Source organism: Colossoma macropomum, unplaced genomic scaffold (genome assembly GCF_904425465.1).
Source record: "Colossoma macropomum unplaced genomic scaffold, Colossoma_macropomum, whole genome shotgun sequence".
Classification (NCBI taxonomy): Eukaryota; Metazoa; Chordata; class Actinopteri; order Characiformes; family Serrasalmidae; genus Colossoma; species Colossoma macropomum.
In genome coordinates, this window is record NW_023494805.1 from 32273501 (window position 1) to 32294951 (window position 21451).

At 38.4% G+C, this 21451-nt stretch overlaps 1 protein-coding gene across 1 annotated transcript; it reads right to left on the reverse strand.

Moving 5' to 3' along the window:
- Positions 1-628: 628 nt before the first annotated feature.
- copb2 (COPI coat complex subunit beta 2) lies at positions 629-20533 on the reverse strand. Its single transcript, XM_036596550.1, has 22 exons — positions 20477-20533; positions 17794-17931; positions 17560-17646; positions 16718-16844; positions 16437-16585; positions 15361-15507; positions 14241-14340; positions 13983-14125; positions 13172-13371; positions 12720-12830; positions 11003-11091; positions 9775-9881; positions 9511-9654; positions 8218-8348; positions 7626-7833; positions 6846-6956; positions 6340-6554; positions 5262-5354; positions 4159-4342; positions 2045-2119; positions 1335-1505; positions 629-1072 (listed from the first exon to the last, which is right to left on the reverse strand). The coding sequence occupies exons 1-22, from the start codon at positions 20477-20479 to the stop codon at positions 977-979; spliced, it is 2829 nt and encodes a 942-aa protein (XP_036452443.1). The 5' UTR covers positions 20480-20533; the 3' UTR covers positions 629-976.
- Positions 20534-21451: the final 918 nt, after the last annotated feature.

A 21451-nucleotide genomic window follows, 5' to 3' on the forward strand; every position in this document is an offset into this window, starting at 1 on the left:
AATGTCTTATACCCCCTCTTTGAAAGCATATGATGCCCTAAATGTGACTAAAGCCCACCAGCAAGGTTGCTGAACCTACAGAGCACCGCTAGGAGCTGTTAACGAGGCAATGTTTTTTTTTTTTGTTTTTTTTCGAGGGTTTGTCCCATTTCGTAGGGTAAGATTTCAACCACTACCCCTTGTAACTCAGTTCCAAGGGATTAGGGTGACACTCGAAAACAAGGGGTAGGGGTAAAAAGAAGAAGGTCTGAAAAACTGCCAGGAGTGAAGCGCAAACTAACAACTCTGAATTAAAGTTGTCCGGGATCCTGGTGAAGATGTGGGACAAATTAAAGGCCTTCACTTAAAGTAGGAGCACTGCTGCTTGAATAAACATCTTAATATTCACTGGCACCAGTGGCGTCATAATTGGGGTAATAAATAATTGGCATAATAAAACCTTTATTTTATTAAAATGAAACTGTCATTATTTAAACTAACTGAAAGTAATCATCATACAGGGGGGATTTTTGGCACCAAAAGACCCTAGTTACGATGACTGCTGTCGAGTACAATATGAGCTTAACCAGTCTTCTGAAAGATCATGCTTTCACACTGGATGTACTGCAAAACATGCCAAACTCGCATGTAACTCAACCAGAAGTTGAAATTGATATTTATTAAGATTGATTGGATTAACATGGTCAGAAAAACATGAATGTAAATATACACTTTGATGAAAGGGGAAAGAAAGAAAGAAAGAAAGAAGGAAAAAAAAAGTTGAAGGTCCTACATGAAGTACAAAATTTGAACTCAACAAGACAAAAATTCTCCATATCTTTTCATCCATGGCGACAGCCATGTTCACCTCAGTCCTCGTTAGATATACATTCCCTTCCACATCTTCAGTTCTGGAGGACTTGCATGACAAACGACATGAACAAATACAAAAGGGCTTGGTCTCTTAAATAAAACGTAATGCTTCGGTATTTGGGGTTCAGTCGTCTAAGAAGTCGTCGTCCAGGTTGATGTCTGTGGTGTCGATGTCGTCCAGCTCCATGTTGTCCAAGTCGTCTTCTAGTTCCTCCAGAGTCTACAGGCAGAGCCAAAAGATCCATTAACTAAGAGAACTTCCAGCAGCTATAGTCATGAAGCAGTTCTAACACCACTAATTTACAAAAATATTCAAAAACAAGTGGCAAAAAAACAAGAATAATGTTTACACAATAATTCATGCATGTATAATACCAAAACACAAGACCAAGAAGATATGAAATGCTAATAAACTCAAGACTTGTAAGGCACATTAAGGAAGAAATGTAGATCATTGTAACACAAAAGCTAAGCATTTGCACCTTATCTTGCAACGTGCTTGCTGTTGTAGTGGCCACCTCTGGCTTCTTAGTAGGTTCAGGCTCTGTAGGAGCCACACTGGCTACAGCAGCTGCGATAGGTGCTGAAACAGCAGCCATGACTGAGGCCAATACTCCAGCTTCTTCTGCAGCCTCCTGAGTGTCTTCAACCTTCTGCAAGAGCACACAGACATAAGCAGTTATTCTCCAGAGGACATTAATAAGCCACTAAACTATGTTAGAAGTAAACCCCCCACTGTCTCGGCTGCAGGTTTCCCAGAGTGCGACATAACATCTGAGAATTCTAAGCATTTTCTGTACAGCATCAGTGTCCCAGTGCTTCAGATTAGGACTACACAACGAATCACAAAAATGATGCAATTAGACTGGCAGAAACATAGTGATAGAAGCCCAACGAGTGGTTCTCTGGGCTGGGCTTGAACCCTGCTCTATCAGCTGGAGGATGAAAATCTTAGCCATTCAGCTAAACAGCTAATTATAACTGCTAGCCTGTAAAAATATTTTCAATTATCAATTGTGATAATTATTCTCACTCCCAGATCTGCATGCAAAATGTGTGATGCCTGCAATAAAGGCTTCAGACACAACAGAATACAAAACGATACAACCTGCATCTTAATAAGGTGTTTTTTAAAGAAATAAATACATATATATATATTAATTGTTGTGTGCCTACATATGCAAAGACCTACCTGTGCAGGGGTGAGGGGAACGTCTTTGGGCTCATAACCGCTGGCTTCCTCCAGAATATTCCGCTCCTCATTAGGCTGGGCAGAAACAGAGTCGGACAAATAGCAATGAACACTGGGATCACAGTGTAAGAGAAAGGCATATTCATCCATTTGAATTTGTTAGGCATTATTAGTTTCACATAAAGGATAAAAAGAAAACAGAAATGAAAAACAAATAATTAAGACAACAAATCTATATAAAAAAGGTAGAATATTAGAGTAACGAATAAACATCTAATAAAAACTACAAATTAAAACTAGAATGAAATGAAAGAATTAGGAAGCATCAAATAAAAATAAAATCAAAATAATACTGGAATAAGATTGAAAGACTTTCAAGTAGGAGCACTGTTTAAAAGTCTTTACGTTTGAAAATATCCAGGCTCTACTGCCCTCCGGCCCTCTGGCAAGCTACTTCAAAAGGCGAGGGCCATATATGCTAAAAGCTGCCTCTCTGTATGTCTTTGTCCGTGCTCTGGGTATTCTGTGTAGACTGGTGCCAGAGGAACAGAGGGAGCCGTTTGATTCATTAAATTGAAACATGTACTACATCTATACGGGGGCTGGTCCATGAAGAGATTTAAAAACTAATAAAAGTATTTTCAAATCCATTGTGACCTTAATGGGGTAAACAATGGAGGGACTTTAGGATGGGAGTCATATGGGCTCTCTTTGGTCGTGATGCAGCATGTATCGATTGTAACTTATTAATGGATTCTTTAGAGAGAGACCTGCAAAGGCACACCGCACAGCAGACGCGTCAGGAGACCAGAGACAGTGACGCCACTCGACGTCTCACTATTCTCGTGCTAAATTAAACCCAGACCCAGATCACATTTCCTCAGCAGGCCCGAAATCTACACAGAGAAAGGTACTGATCTAAGTCTTTAAGATAAACAGGCACATTTTAATTGTCTCTGCTAACGATATGAGACAAGCTACTCTTGCCTTTTAGCTGGAAAACAGCAGATACCACACATGATAAATTCACTACATGATGTTCAAGGTTCTACTTCATTAAATCTAAACTTCTGTTAATGTTAATCTGTGTTCCTTTGTGCTATCTGCACCCAGTTCAAGAGATCTTCTGCTTCTCGTTCGTTGTGCTGTATCCTTTAAAAGGAAACTATTAAGCTCATTTTCAATGTTCATAATTTTATTTTTGGGATCTACCAGAACAGATTTACCTGCTTCAGTGTTTCAAAAACACTTTTTTTTTCCATACTGTACATCTCTATTTACCCTCTGTCTGAAACGCTCTGTAAGACCTCCTGTGTCAATAAGCCCCGCCTCCTGATAAGCCCAGTGGGCTCTGATTTGTCAGTTCCACCACTCTGTTCTGATTAGTCAACTGCCAGAGGGGCTTCCGCTGTGGCTATTCTTACAATGTCGTCAGCCGGAATCCGATCCTGAGAGTCAGGTAGAACAAATTGGTAGACCGATCCACCTTCATAAGCTAGACTATAGTTAAATGTTTCAGGGTGGTAATTTTTTATTTTGTAGCTCTCATGTGTGAGGGCTTGCCAAGCTTGCCAGTAGGTGGGCAATAAGGATTGTGTTACAAAATTGCATCATCTTTTAACAAAAGTAAAGGGCTAGCTTTCCAATGAGGCGTTTCAGGCAGCTGAGAAAAGTGGGTTCTGTGGGAGAGAGTCACTCTTTACTTGGGGCTTCTTGACTTTGAGGACTATTTACAAGCACATAAAGCTATAACACAGTAAAAGGGGGAATAAAAGCATGATAGGTCCTCTTTAAACTGGCTTTAGTCTTTCTATGCTTCCCTCTTTAGACTAAACAAATAAGAAAGTCTAAGATAAACTTAAGATGCCAGCTCTTCACTGCCCTCTGGTGGAATACACAGTTCAGACATCTGGTGGTTCTTATGACAATGAATAACTTCAGTGACAAGCTAACTTGCAAATAGAAAAACCCGAATTTCCAATTCAATTTAATTAATAAATTAATAATCCACCAATCGATTTTATCTACTGCCATTCAATGAAAAGAAGCAGAAGTAGGAGCTGAATACAAGATGGTGAGGATGAAGGACAGAGAAAGTGTAAACAGGCCCTCACCGTGACCAGCGGGTAGTCAGTGGCTGGTCTGGTCTTGCCCAAGCAGGTCTCACGGAGGTAGTGCTCGGCCACAAATGCCTCCTTCAGGCCAGGGAACAGGTTCTCGTACTCGGTGGGGTCGGCTAGTGACTCGGCTGCCTTCTGGTTCACTTTAGCCAGGCTCTCTCTCCAAAGCTTCACCACTCTGTCAGTAACACACATACTCTTTATTAGGGGTGGATCTTAGTATTTGTTTACCTAATTTGATAGTATTAATTTGAAGTTTGGACTAAATAAAACAGAACCTGTGTAGTTATTTTTTTCAATATGCTCTTACAAACTCAATATATGGAAATATTTCAAACAAAAAGATGCCAAATGTGAACAGAAAGTTGTGCAACTCTAAGCAATCATTCCGTAGGCCAACTGATATTGTGCTTAAATCACATAAAAATACAATGATAAACCCTAACAACCAGGTACAGATCACCTGCTATGCTAGCTGCAAGCAATAAGTGAATGCTAAACCGTTCACTTTTTCAGTTTTTGATTCATAACAAAAAAAATCTCCTGTCTTTGGGATATCTGAATACTGTTTGGTTTAAAAATGGGTATTCAACAGTGTTTTTTAACTCCAGGTTTAAATACCCCAATTAAAGAACATACTTTGTTGATTTTCTAAGTGAAAATAAGTTAACACACATCCTCTACAGGAAATACACTTAAACACAACATTTGTCTGCATATTTTTTGTTAAATTTCTATTTATTTGCTGAGTTTAACATACTGGAAAAAAAGTATAAAACAAAATGAGCTTTTGCACAGACTACATTTAAGGTTTCATTTTTTCAAAAAAGTTAAAATCAGCAAATAAACAGTAACTGTGCATTAAAATGTGCAGAATGTGCAGTTTGTTTTACTGCAGAGGATGCGTGCTTATTTTCATTATTTATCATGCACTTGGCCCTATTTACATATCACATGCAAAGGACACACCCCAATGATTAACACTATTTCATGCAGATATTTTGATAGAGAGGCAATAAAAGGAAAGCATTCAGCTATGTGTATATAGTGTGAGCAAGAAGAGTAATTTCCAGATTTGTGACCATGACAGGACATACCTGGACACTTGGCTAGGTAAATATGTGCGAGCCAAGAAAGCGGCCTCAGGCAGGCGATTGGTCCGGATCAAGAGCTCCAGACAATGGTCCAACCTGAGCAAAAGAATATATGCATACTTGCATCAAAATCCAAATGTAAACAGATTTTTTTAAACATAAAAATGACCGTAAGCATGTCATATTTTGACAAACTGGTTTTGAGGGCACAAACGTGCTGAAATGTACTAATTTAGCCATGGGGTGGGCAATATGACAATGTTTTTATCGTTATCAGGATAAATGATGTCACAATACACTTTTCTGAGCATTTACGTATATCAGTAAAACACCAACTGCACAATTTATTACAAAGACAGCATAATTAGTACTGTTTAATGGGATTTACTGCAGTGCAGCGAAACATTTAATAAAAATCATTGTAGTTTTGTGGGTTGTACAGAAGAAACATTTTAGGTTTATTATAGTTTTCAGTAGTATTTTAGTATAAGACAATTCTATTTTGTCTGTTCCAACTTATTAAATTTCAGAAGACCGAAATATTGTGATGTGTATCATGAATATGTTATGAAGTATTGTGGTATAATATTTTTGCCATATTGTTCACCCCAAATTTAGCATGTGAAACCTTACAAGCCTATATGCAGCATCGTATTCGAACATCTTATATATACATACATACATGATGTTGGTCAACATTTTCCTTTACAGTCTTTATACAGGAACAAAAACCTATCATAATGTATCTTTTTTATATATCAGCCAAATACCAAGCCACAAGTATAAAAGCAAGAATTATTTTCAAAAATATTTTATATTGCACAGTTTACTTGGTTGGACCAGTCAGTTTGTTGGGTATGACTGCTACAGACATTTAGTCAAAGCTTTTGTTCTAGGTTAATAAACATACTAGCCACATTATCACTCGGGGGCGAAATTTTTTTTTAAAAAGTGAGCGTTGCTTCCAAACATTTGGCCCTTCCAAACATTACCGAAGTGTGGACATAGATGTCATATGAGTCAATCCTTGAAAACGAGCAAAAGTTTAAGAAGAACCCATATACAATCCCAATATACTCACTTGCCCTGCAGGAAGTAAGTCATGAAGGCCACGTTGTTTTTGCCGTCACGTTCGGCGCCTTCGGCCAATTTGCTCACCATAGTAGCATTACCGGAGGCGGTGGCCAGCAGCAGCAAACCACCATAGTCCTGGGCATGATGGAGGCACTCCTGGGCCAGCCCAAACTGGCACTTACTGATGGCCAACTCAGCCAACTGCTTCCACTTTTGCTCAGACTAAAGAGGAAGAAATAAAATATGACTTTGTACTGACAGCCAAGACATCATTTCACCCCGAGTGACTTTCATTAACCAAAACTACCCTGGGGCTACTTGGGGGTTAAGTGCTTTGCTCAAGGGCAGACTGGCATTAGCCAGCAGCTGAGAGCCAACTCGCGGCATAGCCAAGTTCCTGAACTGCAGGGTAAACACGATCCAGAGTAGCATTCAAGTAAAAAAAAGTCAGATTAACAATCTGACTGAGAGATGACGCATTTCTCACTTGGACATTCCTGCTAGGAATCTTACCTCTGCTTCTACTGCTAACTGGTAAGCAATCTTCAGTTCTCCTAATTGCAGTGCAAGCTCAAATCTGTGCTCTGGGTCAGTGGATACAGCAAGTGCTTGCTGCTTGAAACCCTGTGGAGAGATGGCCCCATAAAAAGAAGTCAATCCTTAGTGAAAACTTCAGTGATTTACAAGTAAATGATTAAAGTACTATATCATTACAACATGACATCTCATGCACTTCTGCTCACAAGTCTAGAATCACCATTCAAAAGCCAGGAATCAGTATTAATAAATAAATAAATAAATAAATAAATAACAAAACTAATTCTGTTGCAGATACATGTAAAACATTATTCTAGGGTGATAGTATTCCTTTGAGACTTCACTGCTGTATAAATAAACACATTTGTACCTTCATATATACTGTTTATTAAAAAAAAATAAAAATAAAAAAAAGTGTCCAGAACAACAAAAACAGCTACAAAATGTCTCGCATTTAAAAAAGTGGTGGCAAAATCTCATGGCAGGTAACGATTTACCGTAATTACTTAATTTTATCATTAAATAGCTGCTTCTTCTTGTTCCCAAATTACTTGAAATAAGGAATAAAACATTTAATCTAAAAATATCCTCAAGTTTACCTGTGTACATGGTAATATGTACAATCTGTCCAGTTTATAAATTATATACACACACAAACACACATGCGTACATGTATATGTATGTATGTATGTATGTACATTTATACATTCATATTAATGGTACTGTTCAGGTTCCCCCACATTCGAGAAGTCCCACCTGTTTCTCCAGGAAGTGAGCTACCCTGGTCCTCTGCTCTTTTGGAATGGTGGGAAGCACTTTGTCAGCCATTCCAAAGTCTCGCCGCATCACTGCCGTCTGGTACTCCAAAACAGACACCAGGAGCGAGTAACTGACAATATTCAGCTCTTTGTCTCCCAGGTAGAGTCGGTCATCTTTAGGGATGTAGCCCAGCAGGTACATGGTCCTGAGAAGACCAGGTCAGGGTCAGGCTGATGTGCTGACTAAACTAAACTACACAACTACCCAAAATAAAGGTATTTGATTTGGCCTTTCAGAAAGCTGCCCTCACAGCACCAGTCTTACCCAATAAGAAAACAAACAAATTACGCTAAATATGATGTATTAAAAATACATAATGAAATGATACAGGATGCATTTTAAAAACTTGACCTAAAACCCATGTACCTTCTTTATTTGTGTATTGTTGTCTTTTTGACCTACAGCAAATTCTGCATTTTGGCCTAGCAAAACAAAGAGTTTGGCCACCCTGATCCATGTCACTTCATAGGTATCTGAAGTACCCTGTCCCCTTGGTGACAGTCTAGTAAGACTGAAACATCTACTGCACCTGTCCAGATGAGCAATAGTGACGATCTCTCCTCCTACAAAGTAGTTGAGCCTGTTGACAGAGCTAGTGTAGATGAAGCAGTCTCCCACCCACAAGCCAGTCTTCACAATTTCCTGAATCTCCCCTTGGACCTGCACACACAGAGACACGCAGAGCAAGCTGGTTAATGTTTTAAGCAACATAATTAATGTGGTATTTGGTTCTCACTCTGAACTTGAACGCTATTTGGTTCACATTTATTTTTAAACTAACCAACAGCAACAGCAGAATAAATAACAAATACTCTGCCCAATGCCTCATCTGGAACAATACAGACATACTGTATAATATTCACTTGCAAATCAAATTCTCATCAAGAATCCTTGAATATCAACTGATATCTTTGCTATTTCTTAAGTTATTTTTAATTAAGCACTTCACTTAAGCATCATCTTAGGCATCATGCTCAAACTATTCAATCACTCTATTATCCCACAAGAAGAAATACATGCTAACAACAACACATTACATGAGTGACATGTGAGTGTGTGCTATTTCAGGATAGCTTTTTTACATAATTGGATCCTTCAGATATCCAGTTCTTCATCTGCTGATACTGGGCCGATACCAATAACCATCAACATATGCCACCTTTAACTGTATGTTTATGCACACATCTGTAAACCAAGTGTAGTTTAAGTCTTTTATAAGCGCTTTGTAAATTTTAAACTTTATAGTTTCACCTGAGTGCTGAAAGATCATCATTTTTAAATTGCAACTGCAATTTACAGTTCTAGCCTACATTATCAACAAGACTGTATTAGTAAGTTTTAAATGGGGACTTGCATCCCAATAACACAGAGCTTGTGAACCACCTTTTGATGAGTTAGACCAGTGCTACTTAAACTAGTCCTCAGAGCCAAAAGACATTCCACATTTTAGCTCCAACACAAAATGTAACCCATAAGAACGGAGCAAACTGGCTAATGTTTGGGGGTCCCTTGGAACTGGTTTGAGAACCACAGAGTTAGACCAATCAGAAGCAATCTCCATTTATAGAAAATAAACACTATTTAAACTCAATTTACTATATTGGTCAGAAAAATGTAATTAAAGAATTAGATTATGAGATGAGATATCACAATTAGACATTTTGCCCAAATTATGCAGCCCTACTCCATCAATTATTTGTCATTTTGGACAGTTCTCTTCTCTTTTTGTTGTAGTGCTCAAATCGCTTTCATTTTCAACGTTTTAATTTAACCTTCTAAAATGTTTTTTTTTAAAGTGTAATGATTAAAACAGTCCTCTAACCTCAAAAGCATCCTCAATACCATCCTCTGTGACCCCCTCGTTGGACTCCTGTGATGCAGCCACTTTGTCAGCCAGATAGCGCAGGATGAAGAAAGACTCCTCAGTGGCGATACAAACCAGCTCTCCAGAGTCTGACCAGAAGATCTAAGGACAAACAGAAAACTCATCACACATGTATCATCACCCTGTGACTCAAGAGCAACACTGCAAATATCCACGATTAAAAACAGTTTTGTGAAGTGAAGCAATGTGCAATATATTTACGTGTTTGGGCTGAATCTCAATGCGGCGAATCAGCTCTGTGTTCTCCCAGTCATAGAAGGCCAAACCGTTTACAGACCTGACGCCCAGCAGGAAACCGCCATAGATACCTAAACAACAAAAAAAAAAAAAACACAAACATGGATTGGCATTTGCTCACAATCACACATCACTTCAAGTTAGCAACTTCAGTTACAACCCCTGTTTCCAAAAACGTTGGGACGTCGTGCAAAATGTTACCTGGTGGTTAATTGCCAACAGATCAGTAACATGACTGAAGATAAAAAGAGTATCCCAGAGTTTCAATCTGTGAAAGACTGCGCAGGCAAATAGTGCAACAATTCAAGAATAAAATTCTCAATGAAAAATAGCAAAATCATCTACATAATATCGTTAAAAGATTCAGAGAATCTGGAGAAATGTCTGTATGCAAGCGACAAGGCTAAAGACAAATACTGGCAGGCTGTGATCTTCGGGCCCGTCAGGCAGCACTGCATTAAAAACAGACATGACTCTGTAGTGGAAATCACTGCATGGGCTCAGGAACACATCTGAAAAACACTGTCTGTGAAAACAGTTCATCGTATCCACAAATCCAAGTTAAAACTCTACCATGGAAAGAAGAAACTGTATATAAACAGGATCCAGAAACGCCGCTGCCTTCTCTGGGCCCAAGCTCATTTTAGACGGACTGTGGCCAAGTGGGAAAGGGACCTGTGGTTCAACAAATCAAAATTTGAAATTCTTCAAGCCGAGTCCGGGTGCTAAACTGGCCTGCCTGCAGTCCAGATCTGTCACCCATTGAAAACATTTGTCACATTATAAAACAAAAAATACGACAAAGGAGCCCCCAAACCGTTGAGCAGCTTAAATCCTATTTCAAGCAAGAACGGAAAAACATTTCACTTTCAAAACTACAGCAGTTGGTCTCCTCAGTTCCCAAACGCTTGTGTTGTGTGCGTTGTTAAAAGGTGACGCAACACAGTGGTAAACAGGCCCCCATCCCAACTCCTTTGGAATATGTTGCTGGTATCAAATTCAAAACGGGCATGTATTTAAAACAACATTACTCAGTTTCAAAATCTGATATGTTGTCTTCGTACTATTTTCAATTAAATACAGAGTTGACATGATTTGCATTGTGTTCTATTTTTATTTACATTTTTCACAATGTCCCAACTTTTTTGGAAACAGGGTTGTATAAAAAATTGTGAAATTAAATGTGCTGTACCCTCAGCTCCAAAGTCTGGCTTGAAAGACTTCTTCTCCTTGAAGTTCTTGAAGATTTTCACAACACTGTTGCTTTCTCTGATTGCATACCTGCACATCAGAATAACACAAGATTTCTTATTCATTTGACACTCTAATAAAATTCCAGACAGAAGTTGCAAGAAACCATGATTGCTACACCAGGACTAATACTGCGTTTAGGCACTCATGAGAAAATCGTTCATTTCAATAAGCTCGATTGATAACGTAAATTTAGACAAACATTCTTAATCATCGTGATCCAAATTCAGTTACAAAGTACTACATGAGTATTACAGAGTCTTTCCCTATAGCATTTTCCCTGACAGTAATACAGCTATAGTATAATTATCAATAATTGTTAATAATGTATCTTTTATACTGATAATTATACTCTATACAGCTCTATTTGAATAGTCTACAATAATCTGCATAATCTTTTCTACTGTATGCATTTTTTAAACTAACCAAAGAATAGAATGACCATATAAAGTGAACAATTGAAACAAGGCAAAGCAATAAAAAAAAAAGAATGTACAATGTAAAAGAGAATCAAAAGGACAGTAATTTACACAGCAGCACATTTTTAAATGTTTACAATATTAGATAATATAATTAGCATAGACAGATGATCCTCTACTGAATACAACTTGACCCTCATTGGGGTGCCTGTTGTCCACCACACAAAGAAGGAGCATATATCCTGCGTTTTCTCTGCTGTTTAAAAAAGCGCATTGAAGCGCGTCAAGTATTTATTCTTCACATTCATCACCTGTTTTTCACTGGCTGAAAAGGTGAAAGCTCTCATTATATGTAATTCGTATTTCATTTTTATTCAATAGAATCACGCTTGTATTTAAACTCTGTCAGTATTACAGTATTACTCGTTTCATTGTAAAGTTTTGGATGAAAACAAAATGGTTAAATTCTTGAAACTCTAATCAGAAACTGTTTTTCTCCATGGGGTATATGTAAATTTAGCTAAGCCAGCGCTCCTCTTGGTTACGACTTCAAGAGCTGAAGAGAAGTCCCAATGTGCAAGATTGACTAATAAGAGCAAGCAGAGGAATCAACCAATCATGTTCTGATTTCCAATATGCAGGACCCATTTCGTGAAATAACAACATCACTTTAGTCCTTATGGAAGTCCTACATACATCACTTACTGTGAATACAAAGCCAATCAAGGGTTTGTCAGTAACTGAAAATAGAAGTGGCAGCTCTACAACAGCCCCTCTACTGAAGGAGTCTGAGAAACTGCTAGAAGGTAAACCATGCTTGTCACAAGCTTTAAGTAAAACATCATGTCTGTTAAAAGGTTCAAATGTCTATCTTAAACCTAGAAATACCTTTTTTGAATTTTCCATCCCCCTTAATTGGTGCAGCAGGTACATTCTTGTGGCAACAAATTTTCCGTTCCACCTTAAATGCGCCAACCAAGTTTTGACATTTATGGCCCAAACGGAAAACCTAGCCCTAAAGGTCATAGTTTGCGACTGGGTAATCTTGTGTATCACCTAGAATCTCGAGTTATAATTCCACTTGCAAATACGACCTCAAACTTTTCTGATAGAAAGCATCTCATGAATATTTTAGCAGGTCTTCTAAGACCTATTATTTATGCATGCTGTTAGTTCTGCAGTGCAGTGACTGCAGGGACTGAAAAAGAAGTAGATCAGGAGAAAACGACAAAATCTTACTCAGAGGAGTCGTGGGCCCAGACAAACTCCTGGGCTGAGCCGAAGCTTTTGTTCCTCAGAGCCATGGCTGTGTAGATGATATACTCTCCATCCCCACAAACCACTACAAACCTAGTGACATCAATCAAGATAAAACCTAATTAGTCAGTTAGTCACAGACAAACATTTCTAACATATTTCATAAAGAGAGCCCAGACGCGCTGTGTATTAAGACAAATTGGCCCAGTCTAACATTACAGCACAAGTGTGCTTCCAAAAATAACTAATACAAGATCAATTGCTTCAGCATATTCAAAGCAGCTAAATTAGAAGTAGTTAAAGAAGCATAAAATCTTTTTCATTATATTTTTCAATCCATTTTCATACAACCTCACTAAAGAGTCCCTGAAATGCTGTTTCGCTGTTTTGATGTTTCAGTACGGATTTGGATTTAATATACTGTGTAAACTAACCTTCCGTTAGGGTTGTGCTGAATAGTCTGTGGGTAGATCTCACAGCTGCCCATGTCTTTTACAGCCAGTGGCAGCCTCTCTCCATCTTTAATTTCAGCATCCCCCATGGCCTTCAGGTTAGCCTGCTGGACCTCAGAGTGCTTAGCCCAGATAATCTTTCCATTGGTGTCCATAGACATGGCTGGCTCCTCACGTCCAAGCTAATGAAGAAACACAGAAATCATTACATCAAATTATTTGACAGTCATAATGGCATGGATTGTGATAAGCAAACAAAGGAGGCCATAACACAATGCTGAATTTCAAAAGGACGGTAAATGGTAACTTTCATAGGCTTACTTGATTAAAATCATTCACTGATTAATTAATTAAGACACATTCTTGATGAATCAGCTTAGTACATAGTTTGCAATCTTAATAATAAACAGGGTATCCACAGTCTGAACAACCTCCACAAGGGGGAGCTATTAGAACCCAAATTGCTCACAAATGAATGTATCTTCATAGTTACAAACACAAGAAGTGAAAGAGTATATAAAGCAAAAGATTTTTCTTTGAAGTCTTGGCTGGACAGCTCAGCAGACAGCCAACAGGCTACTCCAATAATATTCAGACAGTGCTTTACTGATGGATTCACTTTAAAACTGCAACATACATAAAAATGTTGCTTGAATGCTTAAATGCTTTGAATGTCTCTCTTTAAATTGAGCTGGCCTAGTAGTATTATTAAAGCATGTGTGAGATGTGAATGTACATCATGTTATATCATCCAATTCAAATAATCGCTGATTGTATGGTAATAACATATTACCTTGATTATGATGCTACCCTCATCGTAACCAAGTGCCACGTTGTTGGAGCCACGCAGGCCACACACACACCACACCCGCTCCATGCCGTAGTTCAGTGTGCTCTCCAAGCGGTAGGTGCTGGAATGCCAGATACGCACTGTGCCTAAACACCAGTAAGGAAACACAATATTATTGGATCTCATTAACTGATACTTCTAGCCTTCACAAGTCGCTGGCCACATTTGCATTTTTGGCAAATCTCTTTCAGGCAAACTGACCGTCTTCAGATCCTGTGACGATGATCGGCAGCTCTGGGTGGAAGCTCACACAAGACACGTTCTGGGCATGACCCTCCAACGTCTGCACGCACGTCTTATTCTGAGGAGACATGAGAGGCACTTTAAAGGAGCAAAAAATATAAGAGGCAGCGAAAGCTGCAACACAAAGAAATCAAAAAGATGCTAAAAGGAAGAAGGTCTGTCCACATCCAAATCAAACATCCTCACAGGCCACACTTTGGGCAGCCTTGGCCTAAACAATTTTGTTTTTGGCTACTCTCTTAGCAAGGCGACTTAAATACTATCTGGATGGGTTACGTTTCTTACAGTGGGGTGGGATAATATCATTTTACCACAGAACATCTGTAACGTTATTGACTGATTGGCACAGTATAAGACATCTCTGTTCATTTATCCTAAACATCTACCTAGCTGTCTTAAAAGAATACAACATATCATTAGCATGGTCATTAGCAAAGACATTTACAGTCAACAGTAATCATCGGTGCATGAGATCATACTGTTTTCTGTCATTTTACATGTTTTAATGTTCAGAGTCGTACACTTGTTAAGGATGATACATAATGACTTAATTTGGGAAACTCAAAATTAATACAGCATTCATATAACCTTCTATACTTTATAATATGACATGGGAGCGTGCAGATCATGGTGAACTGTGATTGTGGATTCAAACAAGACTGTAATAACTGCATTAACTCAACTCCCCATGTAAAATAAACCCATCAAAACAGGGCTTACACCAAATGATCCCAAAAAAAAGTGGTCTAGTGGTCTGGACAAATGTAGAAAATACAGACTCCACTAATGTCTTAGCCTTGTGAAACCACCACCTCTGTGATTTTAAATAACTGAGTGAATTTTACACTATGTAAGTAATACATGTTTATAGGTGTTTTATTTTCTTATTTATTTTGTTTGTATGTTTAGTTACATAAGAGTTTTCCAATTTAAATTATATACTCATTGTGTGATATAACAGTAGGGATGGGCCGACTGTTGGAAAAGGGTTTTCTGTTTCTCTCTCTCTCTCTTTCTCTCTCTCTCGTGTAATACAGAAAAAAAAAACTTTGCTTAAAAAAAGGAAGGAGGTCTATACCTGGTAGTCCCAAATCTTTACAAGCCTGTCATCAGCTCCTGAAATAAGATAAGGCTTATCTCCTCCACTGTAATAATCAATGCAGTTCACTCCTTTCTCATGACCCTCCAGGGTGAAGTTAGGAGACGATGAGCCCAGCTGCCAGACCTACGGCACCAGAAAAGAAAAAATAAGAGGTTACTCACATCATCAAAACAATCAACCCGCCCTCCTTCAGTCATCTTAAAGCTATTATATTTACTTCATGCAATGGATGAATGGATGAACTAAGGGCAGGGTGTCCGAACTTTTGTCTTGGGTGGCTAAAGTGCAACATTGTAGGGCAGTAGGTCAAAAAACCACAATAGTATGCAAGTATAGAAACATACAGTAAAAGTAAAGGGTGCCTGAATATATAGCTTGTGATCATATGTTAATGCTAATATATTAGCATTTTTTCTTGCATACCACTTGCATACATCAGACAAGGTGCATAACAATGCAAACATTTTCAGGTTTGATTATATTTATAATTCTAAAGTCAAGATTCAATTTAATTTTCAATATTTTGTATGTTAAAAATGATACAGCGCTCTAATTTTATACAGTTTGGTTCAGCACAGAAAAATAAAAGTTGTCAAACAGAAGTTTTCAATTTTCACAACATATTTAGTTACTAAAACGAGCTGTGCCAGCTCGATTGCACACTGTCATTAAAGCAAAACATAATATTTCACATAATAATATATCACATAAATATTTCAAAAAGTCTCCTTTTCACTCACGTTTTTTTATTAAATTAGAAAAGAACACAAAACAGAAGTATTTTTAGTACTGGTCTCAGGCTTTTGGTCCCCACTGTAGTTATATTTAGTATAAAACTATGTTCTCTCATTGTGTTAGGGGGTTGGGATAGTGTACCTTTCTAGGTACACTATCGCACTATCCCAACTATCCTCACAGGCCAACTCTGGCACACCTTGAGCAGCCCTGCTCTAGTTTATACACATACATAATGTTCATATGAAAAACAATATAATAACAAATAAATTTTGTGTGTAAAACCACATCCGCATATTTGCACGTCAATCAAATACCTTGATGGTCCTGTCCAGAGAAGCACTGGCAAACTGGTTGTTGTCTTTTGGGTTGATGACAATCTGCATGACGTAGTGTGTGTGGCCCTCAAACACCTGACTGCACGACCACTTCTTCTCCCAGTCCCACAGCTTAATCAGCATGTCATCTGAATGCACACATATATACAAACAGTGTCATATTCATACTTATTAATTACCCAGTGATATCCATCATGTGGGAAACATTCTCCTTTATAGGTCTGCAAATTAAGATCATGTGAAAATGAATCTGTACATACCGCTGCTGGTAAGGATGTAGGGCTGGGTGGGGTGCACAGCAATGCAGCGGATGTAATCCGAGTGGGCCTCAAACATGTGGACCCGCTCTAGTGTGTTGTAGTTGAAAACACGAATCTGCATGTCATCCTAGAAAACGAGGGTGGAAAGTAGGCAATTCACACCAGGTCCAACCAAATTTGTTACCATAATAGCATCTGAGATGCAATAACAATTACTAAGCTTCGAAGACATCTTAAATTCATCTGCTATTAACATGTAATACAACTGGTTTACACTTGAAGGGCCAATATCCTACATTTTTTAATTGTTCCCACAGAGGTCCACTTATAACATCTGTGTGGGCTTATGCACCAAAAACAGTCATAATTCATTTTTACACAACTGTTTTCCAAACTCTCTGTCTCTTAGAATTAAAGAGGCTGTTTTGTTACTGTGCCTTTAAGACTGATGCAGTAAATGATCTCTGTTCTGATTGGCTGCCCTGTATTGTGTCTCATTCAAAAAGCAGTCCAGCCTGAAAGTCTCCTTATAACTTCAAACTCAGTTGGACAGGGCTGAACAAGCAGATATACGTAACTGTGTTGGTTTTTGTGACATCACAGAAACAGTGAATTTAAAACAGGCTGTTAACAGCTTAATTTCCATATACAGACAGTGTCGACTGGGTAGTAAATAGTATATTTTGAAACTTGAGCAATGTTTACATACTACACCCAACTCTTACGTCAAAAAAGTGAGTAAAATTTGTTTTTCCAAGATATGGGCCCTTTAAGCATCCAGGAATATGAGGAAGGGGCTACATGAAGTGACCTTATTACAACTATTGTAAAGTTCGACTTACCGCTCCAGTGATGACCCAGTTCTTCCTGGCAACAAACTTCGAGGCCCTCACTGGCAGGTCACATACTTCAAACGTCTTAACCAAGGTCTATAAAAACGATGACAGGAAAAACTATGAGATTGATGCTCAACATAAAATATGATTTACTGCTCTAAATTATTCTTGAACAACTACAAATGTTACAGTTTGCAGTTCACTAACTAAACTTTCCACACAAAGTGATCTTTCACTCACTTGTGTTTCATGGTTCCAGACACAGACGCTGCCATTGTACAAACTGGCCATCATCCATGGCTCGGTGGGATGAAGGTCCACACTTTTGACACGGTCGGACCGAGCCGTGAGCTTGCGCTTGATGTCCAGCCTGAGAGGCTACAGAAGAAAAGTGCAAAAGGATAAATTACCATCTATGTGATCACCCAGTTCACTTTTACCTACTACTGCATTACTGAGGCAGAAACTAGGCACTGTAGAAACCTACATGCACATAACGTTACAAGGGATGACTGAGAATATCAGAATCACACCAGTATCAGAAAATATTCATTGAAAAAAATACAGATGATTTGATTTGAACGATATTTAAAACCAATTTTAGATATTTTGATGTACTTATTAGAAAGAACTGAATGCTTAGGTGACGCTGGGCTACTGAGCTAAAATGTATGCATTTTACTGCATTTGTAACCCTCAACCAATTAATTTCTCACTAATGCTATTCCAGATGAATTTAGTCTTAGTTTCTACGTTTTATTAATGTTTGTCTAATGGCATACACAGTGGGGTCCAAACGTCTGAGACCACTGGTGACGACGCTTCTATTTTGCATTCCTTTCTAATTTAATACAAAGTTTTTCATTACGAATTCTATTGTCAGCATAACAATTAGAGTGGAAGGTAGAATCTTTGGAAGTTTGCATGAGTTTCGGTATTTCTTACTATTTGGCGCAGTATGTCTCCCTTTTGCTTTAATAACAATCTGTACTTGAGCTGGTATAGACTCTAAAAGTTCATGCTAGAGTAGATCAAATTCACCTCAAGGCCATCTGAACATGTGCTTCAATGGAAAGAAAAAGGCCTTTTTGTACATGGTCAATTTCATAAATTTGCTTCAACTTGAATAGTGACCTAGAAATTCAGGCTGGGCAACATGATTACATATCATTGTTGTAATAACATTGCAATACGCTTTTCTGAACATATTGTGTATATCATCAGTACTTATACACAGACCACCTGCATTTTTCATTATAATCAGAGAAGAATTAGTCCAGTTTAACTGGATTTAGTGCAACACATTATGTCAAACATTGCAATATTGGCAAAGAAGATCACTGTATTCACAGGATGTGATAGTATTTTTAAAATGCAGCACTACTTGTTCTTTTTCACTTAGTTCCAACTGATCAGATGTCTGAAAAAATAAATCTTATGCATATCGTGTATCATGAAAAGTTCTTGAAGTATTGCCATACTATATTTTTGCCATATCACCCACCTTTACTAGAAAGAATATCAAATATTTCTTCTTTACTTTAACTGTCAAAATTTATTTTGTGTTAATTTTTTCACTATTCTAAAACTTTGGGTTTATTTCCACGTTTAAGTGAAATAAATACCAGATTTTCAATGTTCTCTCAGACTTTTGGACTCCACTGGATGTACATGAAAGATATCGAATATCCGCATTTGCCCACACTTTCCTTGTGGGTGCATCCTAGGGGTCAGCAATATGGCAAAAATGCTACATCACGATACTTCAAAGCATTTTCAAGATACACAACATGCATCACCATATTTTTCAGAAAAAACTATTCTAGGAGTTGAGTCGGGACAAATTAGAACCTGTAGTGCTACATGTAAAAAATACTACTGTAACAACAACACCAACAACAACATCAACAATAATAATATTACTAATAATAATGGCAATAATAATCAACCTGCAACTACAATGACTTTTATCCGGTGTTTTACAACCTGCACTGCACTAAATCCAATTAAACAGGCCTAACTATGCTCACTTTGCAATAAAACATGTAGCTGCCTAGTTAGTCTGTGTTCACTAAGTAGTGACAAAATCCATATATGCTCAGAAAAGCGTGCTGTAACATAACTAATCACGATAACGATAAATTATCGTCATATTGCTCACACCTAGACTGCATCCCCAGTCTCACCTACCTAAAGCATTGTGGACATAAGCGAGCACAAAACGAGACACAATGTACAGCGGACCTCAGAAAAAAAGACTGAAATATAAGTTAGAAACTTGTTTGACTTACTTGAATGTTCAGAAACGAGCGTCGTATCTTACTATGAAACGTAAGCTAAGCTAACTGTCATTTTCTTACTACGCCTTCATAGCAAACCAAGTAACCTTAACAAACACAGCGAGTATCTACCGTTAAAATATAAATATATAGATTAATTAATATTCAGAAACGGATTGGCTGTCATTTAAAAGGACACTTCTATATGGCTGTTACATATGGACCGCTGACACCAGCTAGTAACTGACTGTTAGCCAGCTGGCTAGCGAGATAGTCAACCAGGTAAGCTAACCTAGCCAGCTAAATGAAGACTTTAGATATAGGCTAGTTAACCTATCTAGCAACTTTAGCTGACTAGCTAGCTCACAGTACGAGCAATGAAGTCTGATACAGTCACAAAGCATAATTATCATAGTAATTAGACATCTAGCTCACTGAATGGAGAGCTAGGTTACGTGGCTCGCTATCTGTCTGTCTATGTGGCCTTCAGCGCCGCTAAACTCAGCTAGCTTAGCAATGCTAGCTGGCAAACTGATAGTAGCTAACTAACCTAAATGCCCGCGGAGCTGGAAAACGCAACGCAGAAACTCGCTGTGCCCCACTGAAACTGTGATGTGCAGCAGTGATAGCCGTGTCGCACTCACCATGTTGTTTCCAGGGCTGTTTCTCGCTCCTTCTGGCCGGTTCTGCTGCTGCCCGTCTCCGCTCAGTGAAAGGCTCTAGCTGGACGAACACAGATCTGACGTGGAACTTCCTGAATCGGGTTGTGGGAGCTGATGACGCGACACACATGAACAGAGCCGAACAGCGTGGAGGAAACATGGCTGAGTTTCCTACACGTCCCAAAAAAGTAGTTTTAAATATGTTCACCGTCACATTAAATGCAATATTATACGGAGCCCTTTAGGTTAAAAATGACGTTGAGTTCTCGGTAAGGATGTATGGATTTTGTGCTGCAGCGAGCCCTAAAATCCTGTCTGATAAAGCCTGAATAAATAAACCCTGAAAGCTAGAATGTTAGAATGTTTTGGTGTTTATATATGCATATATATATATATATATATATATATATATATATATATATATATATGCAAATAAATGCAGATAACACGCCATACGAACAGTGCAAAACACTCCCTCACCTCTCATGTACTGAGTTGCAGCCTGAGGTTAATTAGTCCAGTTTTCAAAGGAGTGACATCAGACTGTAATGAGTTACTGAGTTCACGAGGGAAAAGCCAATCTCTTGGGGTTAGCTGTTAGCCATTAGCCTAGCATGGAAACTAGCCAGATTTCCGTGTGCAGCGCTCCTCCCTAATACGGCATTGTTAGGCCCAATCCCATTTCACCCCTCGCCCCTACCACTTAGCCCTTAGCCCTGTGTTTTGCGCATTCATGTCTAGGGTTAGGGTCCCAATTTTTGGTGAGATAGAGGGGTAGGGCGAAGTGTTAGGGCTACATGGCCCTCCAAACGGAGATTTTTCAAAGGCACACTCCAAACAGAGTGTTATGAGAAAAAAAGAAAAAACTGGTAAGATGGAGCGACCAAAGAAACCCACAAATGTAAGTATTTTCTTTTTTAAAAATTTACGATAACCATTGCATTATCTTAGTTTAAT

Excerpts from the sequence above, each read along its gene's own strand:
- copb2 (XM_036596550.1), bottom strand. Across the intron at positions 16,586-16,717 it reads CTACATCCTTACCAGCAGCG|ATGACATGCTGATTAAGCTG; the intron begins GTATGTACAGAT and ends GTGTGCATTCAG. Across the intron at positions 6,555-6,845 it reads AGTTAGCAGTAGAAGCAGAG|TCTGAGCAAAAGTGGAAGCA; the intron begins GTAAGATTCCTA and ends CTTCCTCTTTAG.